Raw genomic sequence first — 14,167 nt, 5'->3', positions numbered from 1 at the left:
AAAAAAAAAAAAAAAAAAAAAAAAAAAAAAAAAAAAAGAACTGTTCTGAACATATTCAGGAACTTGAACCAATGGCTATCAAAAATCACAACTTTGCTAAATTCTACTTGCAAGAACAAATCAAGAGTTTGCTGAACAGCTGGGAAGCTGCATATGATACTGAAAACATTATGAAATGCGTGTTCTTAAGAAGCACATTTAATTAAATTTTCTACTTTTTAACTGTTAAGATGCAGAGTAAGTTATTTTTCCCACCACCCTTTACATGAAGTTCCCTTCACTTAGAATTAAACATCCCTCCCTTGGTTAAAAATACAATACGATAATGCTCAATCTTCATTAGGTATTTGACACCTCAAGTTAAGGATCTATGAATAACAGCAACGTTCAACTTATGCACGAGAACAAGTTTATAGTAACCAACCTGTACATGCAAGGTGTATAAATGCTTTTTCTTCCCCAGCTAAAAAAAAAAAAAAAAAAAAAAAAGCCAGATTAGTGTGGTAATCTGTTATCTAGTACTTGGAGTTTGTGTACAAAAATGTTAAACATCATTGTCGATGCTTAATTACAACATAAAGACCTTTTGCATATTTCTTGCATTGTGCACTATTAGTCAAGTACATGCATGACTTAAAATTAATGCAATCTGTTGGCATATAATTTACCATCTCTCTCTTCATTACAACTGTAGTACAGAGATGCTGTGTTTGAGTTAAAAAATTAAATATATAAACTGAAAACATTGTTTAAATTAAGAACCATTCGTGATGGAGTTTGAGTCTCATCAAACCTACAAAAACTTTTCCAAGTATTATTTTCATGCTGAAGGTAATATTTAAGGTAGTGAAGGAATGATTGTAGGCATATTTCATTAAGATAGTCCATTTTGCCATAAAAACTCAAATTGGTAATTTCCTGCATGTAGCTCAAGGTATACCTACTTCTGCTGAAGGAAAAATAAATACTCAAAAAATAACACACAATTTATATAAATTATCCTGGTTCAGCAGATCATCTGCAAGTAGCTGGCAGACAGTAAAAACAGTCAGTAGACTGCCTCCAGAGAAAGCAAATCTCTTGACTGTGGTGCAGCCAGCAATTTGCAAATTTAAAATTTGCTTTCCACCAAAATTTTTTAATATTCTTTCAGGCTTCAAAACTTCCAAAATTACTTTATCTATGAAATTCTTGTTAGAAAGTTTAAAGAAAACTGTTAGAAATGAAAAAATGAAGAGGAATTTCTTCAATAGCACAAAAATGCAACCACTCTATGGAAAATATATTAATCACTAGCATCACATGCTTCCCACAACATGAAAAGTAGAAATTCCAATAGAAGCTTGCATGAACACCCAATAATCAGTAATCCCCTAATCTTGGCAGCAGTTCACCAAGTAATGTGATCATACATTTATTGAGCCTTACTACCTCTTGCCCATGTAGTGTCTTTCATCAGAAGAATTCCAAAATATATAAATTCTTTACCTGAATGTTTGGGGTTCCACTAGTACTGTATGTTTCCGTATGAGAGTATCGGACTTAAAGATTAATTAACATTATCTGAATATAAGATCTAATAAATATGCAAGGGGTATTACTGATTACTAAGGGCTTATTTAACTATTGTACTTCAGAATTTGCGTAAGAAGTCTCCTGGTGTGGGCCAAAGACACTTAGAGATTAGCTTATGGATGTGCATTTAGTTTTGACTGCCTTTTATGCTCCTGATCTGAAATCCACTGAAATCAATTGAAAGATTCTGGTTTTGCAACAGCAGAATTTTAGCAGCAGTACAGTCAAAAGGAGCATAGCAATCTCTTCCTTCAAATAAGAAGGAAAGCCTTCATGTTCACTCAGTCTCACAGTTGCTCACTCCTGTTGGATGAAAAGCTTATAGCCAAATACCAACATATTCCTTAGCACTTAAGTGTTAAGAATTCAGTTAACTCTCCCATACATTTGTCTTGCTATCCATACACCCACCCATCATTGACTGTCCATGTTTTAAGACTCTTAACAGCGTCACTTTAACCCACAGAGTGAATTGAAAACAAAGACTATCTGCTCTGACAAAAGGGCAAGTTGAAATCATTTCTTTGACAACAGGGCATTATGAAAATCAACAGCAGAAAAACGAAGTTTCCAATTTTGCTCACAGTCATGTAACAACTAAGCAGTCATCTGAAGTATTTAACTAAAAACGTGCTTTGCCCCCTTATTGTCGGTTGATTTGTTTACCATCACTCAAATTCTCATAGCACAGCAGGTCAAAGGCGATTATTTTGGAAACAACATGACATCATCAGATAAGCTACTCTGTATGCATAAGATGTTGGAAAAGAGCTGTTCATCAGAAAGCAGAAGAATGAACATCAGCGTGAAAAAACATCCCCCTCCCAGTGTGATGTTTAGAGGTTAAAAAGAGGTTCACGAGTCTGAAACATTCGCCATGGGTAACTTGAAAGAAACAATTCAATAACCACCGATACATCACAGAATATGTGCAGCAATAAATTCAATGTATTGTTACGCATGCAGTGCACAGATCATCAGATTTCTTGCAGGAATTCTACTGTGGTCTGACCATACCAGCCTACTGCACACGCTGCACAGCAGCTTCAGCCTGCCTTGGATCCCCTTGCCTGCCTGTGCAGGTGCTAAAGGACGGAATTGCTCAAGCACACTGGCTGCAGCCCAGAGCTTCCAGCCCCAGGAATCCAGACATACGGCAGCCACCAACTCAGCCTCCCTCTGCCTTCTTTCTTCTCCCTGGAAATCAGAAACCAACTCCTAGTAAGAGTTTGTACCCTGTGAGACAACTTCACTGTGAGCCAGAAGTAGGTGGGCATCAGATGTGGTGTGTGATGGCCTTTTCTCCTTCCTTTCTTTCACTAGAAAGCAGGCACATGGAGCACCTATTACCACCTACTGTGGCATGACAGTAACTTACAGACAACCAGGATTCCTTTTAAAAGCATCCACTCATCTCAGGGAATTGAGAGATGTCTGCATTGATCATCTGGGCACTGGGAGGGACGGCTGCATTCACTTACCTTTTGTAGCACACAGGTAGAGACAGCCAGCACAAACAAGGTTTGTATTTTTGTCTGGCTGACAAACATTAGAAAAGGAGTTACACTGAAAAAGATAAACATGCTGTAGGTTAGGAGAAGCCAATGCAACAAGGTTCATCCTATCTACACTTGGAGATGAAGTATAAAAGCACAAACCATTCAGACCCTAATACAAGGCACTATTTAAATCAATTGCAGTGCTGCTTCAATCAGTCCCTAACCTACCTGACTTTAATGCTTGACAGGGCTGATTACATAACTTTTTTATTGAAACTTAAGTTTGGAATAGAGAACCAGAATGTGGATTTCATAGTATCATGAATTAATGAAATAAAAATCTAGGTGTCTTTCTGAAAAACGTTTTTACAGAAAGTTTCTCCCTGCATCAAAATATGCGAGCAGAAGAACTCAGACGCTTGGCTTATCTTCATCTTCATTCACAGATGAACAAACCCAAATCTTTTCTGAGGCCTCCTTCTAAAAGATGCACCATGGCTGCCCAGTCTGCCCAGGTAGAGCCCAGAGCCAGGGGCACAGCGCGCTGCTGGGCTACAAATCCATGCAGTGCAGAGGGGGAGCAAGAAGTATGGCATATTTAGCAAGCCTCGCAACGAAGAGTACCAAATACACTGACAGATCACTCTTATTATGTATCTTGGTTCTCCGCAAAACAGTCAGAACTACCACCCAGCTGGTGAAAATGATTTCTTAATGACAGCATGCTCAACTCAAGGTATTTCTGTATCAGATGCATGAAGTGCTGCATACAAAGACTAAATAAAGCCCCACAAGCCTACAAAAAATAGCTACAAAGACATATTTCAATAATAAGCTCATTCAACAGAGAAAAAATGTTATCTGAGCTCATTACCTTAGATCTTGTTTCAGAAAACAGCAAAATATCAATGCTAACTGCCAGCATTTTTGACCATAACTAGCTTTTTCTGCTTTTGTGAGTGTTTGTTTTTTAAGATATGCATTTTAAATCTCGTTGGAAGGAACTCTACATTTTTTCCTACTTCTATTTTTCAGTATTATCTCAGAATCTCGAGAGAACTGCTTTCCTTCAGCATAAGACAAAGTTCAAAATATGAGGACAAGAGGCAGCTCCAGAGACACACAGCAGCAGAACCAGGTTCCTTCATCAGCTTTGCAAAAAGCAACCGGGAGAACGTTTCCCTGACACAGGACCTTTTCTTATTAGCTGTTATAAAAACAGGCCATCAGCTATCACGTCTAACATGGACTAGGTAAAAACAACTGATACATGCAGAAGAAAAAGCATAGCACACAGCATTTTAAGTGTCCTGCTCAGAAGAGCATTTAACAGTTTTTCTTTAAACGAGCATGATCTTAATTAGCAACTCTTAGGTTACTGTAAATTCAGGTAACTAAATCCCCCTACTGGCACAATGTCTGCACTAAGAGCCGTATTACTGCCATCCCAATTTTGTATTGCAAATTAAAAAAAAAAAAAAAAAAAAAAAAACTCCTTTGGTAGCACCAGGGAATGACAAGGCAACTCATCAGCACACGCACATAGGATTTCAGGAAATAATTTTTGAGACAGAGCAAGTACAAGCTAAATATGACAGGGATGGTTCACAAGTTACAACTCACGTTCTGCTCCTGCAAGGCCAGGTACAATGGCAGCGTGTCCGTATCCACCTGCTCGAGCAACAAGCCGCTCGGTCAGGGACCATCTCGGCGGCTAGCTGCGATGTGCATGCCCAGCTCCAACAACTCCCATGTAATCCAATAAACGGCTTTCTTCTGCATCAGAATTATTTCATTTCTGTAAAGCAGCTGCCCAGAAAGGCTGTGGAGTCTCCATCCTTGGACATACTCAGAACCTGCCCTGTCCTGGACAACTCGCTCTAGCTGACCCTGCTCGAGCACAGGAGCTGGAGGAGATCTCAAGAGGTCCCTGCCAACCTCTACAGCCCTACGACTCCAACACGTACAACGGCTTTGGAACTCTAGAGTTATGCTGCAAAATAAGTTTGATTAACTCTGTGAACTGAGTGAACATTGTGCTTTAATTTCACTGTCTGTGTACAGGCTTCAAAGCAGCAGAACAAAATGACTCAGTGTGCTGCTGACTGAAAGTAGCGCGAGGGCATCCTAAGCTACATGTTATTTTGCTACAGACTGGACAGAATTGCAAAAAATTACATGCTGAGAATTTAATGCACTTAATATGGCTGTGGAAAGTATCATAAAATTAAGGACTTTTAGAAAGCAATGCAAGTATGTTTAGGAAATTTAGTTTGTGTCTGCAACAAATGGAATTAAAACTATATTTCTGAAGTATTCCGAAGCCTCTCTTCCAAATCCTGGAAATCACTCTTCATTTTTGAAAAATTCTACATATACAGAAAGGTGTGTATATACCAGCTACATTGGTCCCATATAAAAATCTAATTTCTACCTCTGCTTACAGGGCAGTTGAAATGTGGTATCACAAGAGGACTGCGATGAGAAGGGCCTAAGGCTGGGACCAGCAGCAAGGGCTACTACCCATGAGTGCAAAACAGCAGGATTCGAGAGCATCAAGATTGTTTAAACTGAAACCAGAACTACCTCTGTCCAAAACACTCTTGGAATTAACAGGGTTCATCCTGTGAGACAGAAAAATGCAGAGGTAGCATTTGAAAGAATACGTGCAACCTTCTGGCATGAAGAACATTTCTTTCTCTTTGCACAGGAAACCCTTAACAGGCCTGCAAACTGCTGAGGTGTATCAGGTTGAGTCTTGAATAGAAAAACTGAAAGGAAAGTGCACCGATGATGCAAAGCGTGACAGATTTCAGTACTTTCTAGTCATAAACAGACTAGACTGCACATACTTTATACCAAATAAAATAGGTAACATCTTAATTCTAAACACACACTTTTCACTCAAAGACCCCTAAGTAATTTTTCCTTTGTTTTCCTTATTCAGTCATCAGGTATTTAATCAAAATAATCTATTTGACAGAAACAGCACCATCAAAAAAGGCAAACCACCAGCATTATAGATGGTGACCACAGAATTCTAAATCCACCTTACACTTTATATGTCACATGTAACTAACTATACACGGTGTTGAGGGCAGCTGAACTTGTGAACTGAAGTGGGAAAAGATTTCTAAGTATTTAAGATTTTCACCTGATTCACTGATATAATACACCACAGAATGTACCTACATTAAGAAGGTCAGCAAATTACTTGAATTGCTAGGAAAATGTGAAGGAACATATATTAAAGATATTTTCAATACTTACGGTGTATTATAGAATTACGTTTCATTTCAATACTTTGATGTCTATATGCCAAATATATGTCCTGCCACCCTTAACTAATGTTGTCACCAGAAACCTTCAATTAATGACTATACTAATGGAGCTTTAGGTAGCATTGATAAGAGACTGCATCCATACTATAGCTAGATATCTTAAGTTGGTGGTTTTTTTTCTTTAAAAAAAAAAAAAATATGTTACAGCTAAAAAGCCTATGAATAAAAAACAACTTAACAAAAGCAATGTTTGTGATGGTATTACCATACTTTTTAGTATAAGCAAAAAGAATCTCCCTTCTACACAACTACTAAATGCTTAGGGTTCTAACATATTGCTGCAAGCTATAATGGTTATAACTGTTAATCCAATACACCTTTTATACAAACCCATAAACACACGAGTGGAAAAATAGCACAGATGTTCATCTCTAATGCAATTTCCATTCAATTTCCTAAGTGCAGTCCCTGTGTGCAAACTAGCTTAACGTTATGTTTAGCTTGCAAATTCTTTTAATAAATAATGAATGCAATAAAACTGGTAGATCAATGGCAAGCTGAGAAATCATAAAAAAAAGCCTTTTGTGCTCATGCTGTTGCCGATTTCAAACTTTAATCCAGCGACAGATCGATACTACTTTTTCTTTTTAACCCATCACATAAATAGCAGATAGACTAGATGTAGGTTAAATGCTGTTACCAGATATCAATTTCCAGAAGCTTGATAAGATCGTCAGACACAATTGCAACTGAGCATTTTATACCTTAACATACACATAACAACATACACCGCTAAACAAGTTGGTTTAAGACACTGTGCTGGAATAAAGCAAGTGCTATTCATTTGTTTGGGTTCTTACTTTTGGGGGAAGTGGTATTTTTAACCAAGTAAATAAAGGCTCTGACAAAATATATTTTAATGAGCAGAATGGGCTTAGCAGGTCAAGATGTACTGACAAGGAAATACAAGCTCCCCATACTTGCTGGTGACAATACTTTCTCTTTGCACACGAACAACATAGCTGTGCTACCAGAAAGAAAGAAAGAAAGGAAAACAAACAAATATAAGTTTTACAGAATTTGAATATCAGAGCTTTTGGGGCAGATATCAAAGTATGTAAACTAATAGGGATCAGTGCTTCTTGCAGGCTGCAGAGTAGGGAGGGAGGGTGAACCCCACCACACAGTCACTTTGGATACCAGGCTTTACGAAGAGGCAACAAAGATCAAAAACGTGTAGCCCCAAGGGACAGCGCTAGCATCAAGCAGGATAAATCTAAATCACTACAAATTATTACTAACTAATTACCTGTGCACAGTAAAACGTTTAATCATAGCACACATCTTGCCCTAGCTTACACCAAGAACACGTCACAGGCTGCAGTACCCTCACTACTTGTCTTTTTTGCTATTTGTATTGCTCACATTTTTAATACCCTTAAAATATTGCATTTCCATACACTTACGGGGCTTTATTACACAAATAATCACAATAACTTTTAGAAGTTTGCATCTATTTTTTATAGACATTTTACATGAAGGATTCAGATGCTTTTGTTCATAACTTCAGAAAACTCAAAATTACAGTCTCTAGAACGTGCAGAGAAAAGATCCTACATTCACTAAGAACAGGATTAAGCCAAAAAAATAATGCCTGCAAAAATGCCAAATTTGCATACTTCTTTCATTGGTTTTTAATAGACCAAATAAACGGAAGGAAACAAACACAGGTTTTAGGCAAAAGCATCCCACCTTTGACGAGCAGGGCTCATATCCTGAACTATTTCCAAGTTCTTTGCCCTTGTTCAGGCAAACTTTTATTGGTAAGAAAGGGAGGTTTGCCTCAGTGCAGTCAGAAGGGGTTTCTCCAGCCTGGATTTCAAGAGCTTTTTAACGCTGATACTGACAAACAGCTCTTACGCAATTCTAGTCCACTATCAATGGCAAGAGCAAGATGCAATTTCATAAAACACCTCCAAATGCTCACTTTGGTAATCCTGTAGAAAATATTTGAGGTAGGAAGATATGAGCTTCTCACTCTAAGGGCACTGCCCTACAAACCAGCCATGATTTTCTAACTCCGTCATCTCTGCAGCACTCCTTGGTTCTACCAAACTTCCTTTTCGCCTGCCTTGAAAACAAATGCGCAGACACAAACAGGCTGCGTGCCCAACAGCAGCCCAGTGTGAGAACGATTTCCCATCTACAGGGCTGGCCATTTCTGGAAGCTTGCTAAGTATAATGCTATTGCCACACATTGATATATTGGCGAAAGAAAGGCAAATATAACAATGCTACAGCTTAAACTCATTTGAATAAACTGTGAATTTCTATTACATATATTGTTTCCTTTATCAAACTGGAACTACTGGAGCAAGAATGCCAACATAAATCTAGATCTGTTACAGCCAGTTTCTCCACTTTATTCTCAGAAGCCTTAATGACAGCGAGTCAAAAGTTCTTCTGTTCTGGGGAGAGATCAGGGCGAGCAACGTTCTTCATAACTTTTAATGTCTTAAAAATAAAGCATCAGAGTAAGAAGTAAGGTTTAACAAACTGATGGAAACAAGTCACAAAGCATTATTCTACCTTCTAAAGAAAGGGACGGAAGACCACAAGTGTTTTAATAAACACTGAAGAATAAGAGGCAGTAAAACCTGTGCGTAGCCTACTTGGGAAATAGATCTTCATTATTCATGGCACAGTACTTTACACTTTGTGCAGTCTTTTCCAGAATTTAAAACCCTTCCACAAAGACACAGTCCAGCCTCTTTTATGATTTGCGTTCCACAGGTTCTATCCCAGATAATGGCTACCAGACTATTCAGATCAGAAATTAATGGTGACCGACAACTTTTCTAATATATCTGGCACTAAACGGTCAGTTAGACTGGAAACACAATAAACTGGTTTTCCTATTTTGCATCTAACAGATGCTGAATCCAGATGTATTTAAGTCTAAAAGAAACAGTAAGTTTGGGGGTGTTTTTTGGTTTGTTTTTTTAGTTTTGTTAAAGAAAGCCTTGCTTCAGCCTGTAATCAATTTGGACACGGCGATACTCTATTTATAGTAACACTTTTAACATGTTCTAGTCTTATATTATTTATTCGGATCATTCCTATTGCAATGAAATATTAATGTTGAGAAAGTAGTTACCCTATTAAGGAGCTACCTATGTTTAGATTTTAATATTGATCTCCGCTATTTTGGAATAATTAATCATCCTACGTGAGTCTGTATTTGTGTGACTTTGTGTTATAATACCGTCCGAAGTTTAGCATCTTCCCCACAATAACGTCACGATTAAATTTATATTCTGCCCTATGCCTAAAGGCGACTTAGCTATTCTAACAGAAGGGGGAAAAGGGGATACCGCCACTTTAAAAGCTTCAATCTCTTTGACATTGCTGGCAGTGTATGGGAACATTAATGCATCTGTCATGATAACAAGCTAAGAATAACATCTAGACATCAAACCGAGCAGAGAATCCATCTGAAGTGATTCATTCAGATCTGTCTCATTGATTTATTAAACACAGGGCAACATCTGCAGCCTCACAGAGCCGCTTGGCAAAATTAATGCAAGATCAATTCAAATGGAAAAAAGTGCAAAAGAGATAAATCAAAACACAATTTGCATGCAGTTCCACAATCAGGCTTATTGGGTACAAATGCTCAATTTCCCTCCCAAAGCAAATGAGTTTAAATGTTGTTTTATCTTTGTAGAATTGTGTGATTTGAAGTGACAGTGAAGAGTTCTGCAGGTTGAAATGGTGAAAAGAAAAAAAGGAGAAGAAATGCTTGCAAAGACCTTTTGAATATGCAACGAGAATATCATTAATACCTAATTGTTTGGCTTTTTTGTCTTTGCTACAGAAACACAGTATTTTTCAGTTGTACAAGTCTCAGTAGAAAATTACATATGTATTATGCATATACACATGCAGGAAACATACAAATACTCCATCTTGGAGGAAAAGCATGTTACACTTCAAATGGGAAGCTCTATTGCCATGAAAAGAGAAGGGAATGTTAATCAAGGTTTCTCCAGATTAGATATGCTTCTGATGAAAACGTTATTTTAAAATAAAAGTATTAAAAAGTATTAAAAGTTAAAAGTATTTTAGTACTTTTGAAGAAGCGCAGACGTGCAATATGTCCAAAAAGAACTTGGGGTGTTTTTCTTAAAGTATAATTAGTTCACTCAGAGAGTGGAAAAAATCACTTCTGCCTCTCTTTACAGAATCCACTATGCTGCCGCTAACTCTCAAGAGCATGCTTTAAGTAAATCTCTCCTCAGAGGAAGAAAAAGGAAGGAGAATTTGATCATTTCTTATTTCAATATGCCACTACTTCCAAAATTCACTAGTTTGGCTGAGTCCGAATGCACACTAAATATTTACTTAGGCAAAGAAGTTTATGCAATCAGATGTCCACATTTAAAAATCAATACACACAGGAGCTCTGTGTGGTGCTACATGACTAGATTGCATTCATTATAATCTTGACATCACTCTCCTTATAAGAGACTGAGTATTGCTGACTATTGGGTACCTTTTAATGAGGGTCTCATTGTGTTGTCTATTATCTCATAAAATGCCTGCATTTACTGCTTAACTTCGTTTCTAAAACCTTTTGTGAAAAGTCAAAGTAATTCAAAATATTAGCTGAACTGGACACTGTAAATTGTAACAAAAAATATGCCATGTAGTAAACTGCTGCTTTCTGGGAAGTATTCTCTCTCATGTACCGTTTTACTTACTATTCAATGAACAAACCAGACCGACGTTGCCTTTTTCAGCAGACAACAGCCGTCAAATACAGAAGCCCTGCAGAAGACGTTATGATCCTACTCATATTATAGTGATATTTAAGGACTGATATATTTACTGTCACAGACATGTTCTCTCCAAGGTCATGTTTCATTTTTAAAATGAAACTTGATTATAGTGTTCTACTTTAAGTAAACCTAATGCTTTACTACTGAAATTAAGCATTTGTTCCTCAATTTATGTAAACTTCCAAGATATCGCAAATTAGTAACTAAAATCCTGGAAGCATGTTGTATTCACCATGCACTTGAAGATGCTACTTGTGAAATGAATGGTTAGTTTCATTTTACAAACCTTGCTCCCGAGGCAGTTTACACGGCACTCTTTAATTATGATCAAAGTTAGGAATACTTTGTTTACGTGTGGATGCAAACTACACACATGCTGTTTACAAAATACAAAGGTCAAAGATGGCAGACATAGGTAACTAGCGTTACAAACACAGAACATATGAAAACTTTGGCTTACACGCGTTTCTCTGCATTTCTGAAGAGCTCTGTAGACAAGCTCAACTAAAAAAATAATCCAATAGACTAAGCAGAACTAAAATCTTCTTTCAATTATACATTAATTGATGGTTTGCATTCCAACTAAAAAACAATTAAAAGCGTACACCAATGTAAGAGTGGTGATTTTTAAGTCAGCTAACATACAAAACAACGGTAGTCGAAGTTTCTCATTGCTTTTTCTGACAGTTTTTGAGTTTAAAACCGCGCTTCTACAGCGTTCTAATTATACATTCATATCAATTAACAACAAAAACAGAGATTACAAGAGCAATGCACAATATTCTCAGTTGAAATTAGTTCTCGCATTACGCAGTGGAACAACATGTAGCTAAGGGTTTGTTGTTGTTGTTTTTTCTAAAATACAACTTTTTTTCAAAACTTTAGTTCCCAGATCCAGAACCTAACTAGCGCATACGCAGTCACTAGCAGTCCCATCCCATTTTATTAGGTACGGTACCACGCGCCGCAGTGGTTCCCAGGTCAGCTCACAGCAAATGAGAATTGGATCACATGTATTAAGCTATTTTTATCCAACTTTCTCTACCATGAAATATAGGCTGTTCAAAGAAAAAAAATCTTTAAATAAAATGACGAGCTAAATACGATAGAATACAGTTAACATTAAGTTACAATACTTGAGAAAAGTTTTGTATGCGCTGATAACATTTATCATACATTACATCTAAAACCACGAAAGCAGTAATACATTGGTATCAGTAGGTCATTCAAATTAGGGGCATTTTCAAGAGATATAAGTAAAGGTGGAGCAATGTTTTAATAAATGAGGAACACTCGAGGAAAGGTAAAGGGATCTGCTGCTCCTGAGCAGGTAGAAATCAATATGGCTTTTGTAACTGGGCACGAAGAGCTTGTGCTTACATACGTGTGTTGAACGTCTGTCTTGAGCAGAGAGCTTTGAATGCAATCAGACTGATTTCTGCCCCGTTTGAGCGATTTCCACCCCGTCTGACCCCCCCCGGCAGCGCTCCCACCACATCTTCAGCCTTTGCCCAGGTGCTGGTGGCAGCGGCTGCTCTGCAGAGCCCTCACCGCAGCACCAGCTCCTGCTCCCTGGCCTCACTTCTCAGCCGCTCTCTGCTTTTTCCTAACGCGATCAGAAGTCTTGGCCAAAGGGAAAAAAAGTCGTGAAACACACGCTTTAAGCAATTAACGGTCCAGCACTTCTTGATCTCTAAACACCGGCTGTAAGGGAGCAGAAAGCATCAGATCGCATCTACAGGCTGCATCGCCAAATCGGGTCCCCTATTTCCCTGAGAAAAAACTTTGGTCAGAGAGATTTATCGCTGCGCTTCTTTACCAGCCAACTTGCACGCCAGTCAGGTCTCGGAGGCGTTTCAGAGCGGCTCTGGGATGTCGGGGAGCCCCTCGGGAAGGCTCGCAGCGGCTGGCCCCGTCCCGGTTCCCGGTAGCGGCCGCGCGGTGCGGGTGTCGCGGCGGGGCACGGCACCACCACCACGGCACCAGGAGGCGATACGGGCACAGGGGAGCGCAGGGGGGCACCCCTGAGGCACCCCTGTTAATTAGGACTAATTAGCGGGGCCGCTGTCCCGGCCGCTGCTCGGAGCCCGCTGAGGGAGCGGCCGGGACCGGGTCCGGAGCCGCTGCCCGGAGCACGGCGGCACCCCGCGGTGGGGGGGACCCGGGGAGCTGCGGGGGGCCCGGGGGGGGGGGGCTGGGGGCCGGGAGCTGCCGGCCGGGCCCCCTCATAGCCGGAGCTGGAAACTACGGCGGTGTAACGGGCACAGAGCGGAGGAACTTTGAGGGAAAGGAGGAGAAGGGGGGGGGGACGGGGGGGGGGGGGGAGAAGCGCCCGAGGTACCGCGGGGAGAAAAGTTTGGTCGGGGCCGGCCGCAGCCCCCCAGCCCCGCGGCGCTCACCTGGCGTTGGTGCAGTCGTTGTACAAAGTTTCGAAGTCCTTCCTGGTAATGAGCTTGCAGCGGTTGACGCCGGGCTGGATGGCGCCCAGCCCGCGCAGGATGCGGACCTGCTCCACCGTGCACACCACGGGAGATATATCCAGGCGCTTCAGCTTGGTGTACACCGTGTGCAGCCCCCCCACCAGGTGCTTCAGGAAGAGGTCGAAGACCTGCGGCAGGCAGATCAGCTCCTGCCCCTCCACCAGAAACGAGGCCACCTTCACCCCGTGCAGGTCGACCATCTTACACTCGTTGCCGCCGCTACCCGCCCCGGCCCCGCCGCCGCCGCCTCCTCCTCCTCCTCCTCCTCCTCCTCCGCTGCCGCCGCCGAGGAAAGAGTTGACGAGGCTGTTGGTGAGGCGCGGGGACTCCGCGGGGCTGGAGTACAGCGGGTCCGCCCGGAACAAGCTGCCCGAGCCCCCCGCGCCGCCGCCGCTAGAAGTGGCGGCGATGACGGGCGGCGCGGACACCGCCATGGCCAGCCCGGCGCCCGCCGCAGCCCCGCGCCCCCGGCGGCACCGCTCCGCTCCGAG

The 14,167-nt window shown here is 40.7% G+C and overlaps 1 protein-coding gene across 2 annotated transcripts in view; it reads right to left on the bottom strand.

Moving 5' to 3' along the window:
* Positions 1 to 14,161, bottom strand: part of DACH2 (dachshund family transcription factor 2) — a 288,158-nt gene extending 273,997 nt beyond the window's left edge. For both annotated transcript variants that reach the window (XM_035323846.1, XM_035323847.1), the window contains exon 1: positions 13,596 to 14,161. In XM_035323846.1, the coding sequence (XP_035179737.1) occupies positions 13,596 to 14,110 (515 nt within the window). In that variant the 5' untranslated portion in view covers positions 14,111 to 14,161. The remainder of the gene's footprint in view (positions 1 to 13,595) is intronic.
* Between the last annotated feature and the right edge of the window lie 6 nt (positions 14,162 to 14,167).

The sequence above is a fragment of the Oxyura jamaicensis genome, chromosome 4, assembly GCF_011077185.1.
Source record: "Oxyura jamaicensis isolate SHBP4307 breed ruddy duck chromosome 4, BPBGC_Ojam_1.0, whole genome shotgun sequence".
NCBI classification, from domain to species: domain Eukaryota; kingdom Metazoa; phylum Chordata; class Aves; order Anseriformes; family Anatidae; genus Oxyura; species Oxyura jamaicensis.
The sequence above is the reverse complement of the archived record's forward strand: the minus strand, read 5'-3'. Positions and strand labels throughout refer to the sequence as shown.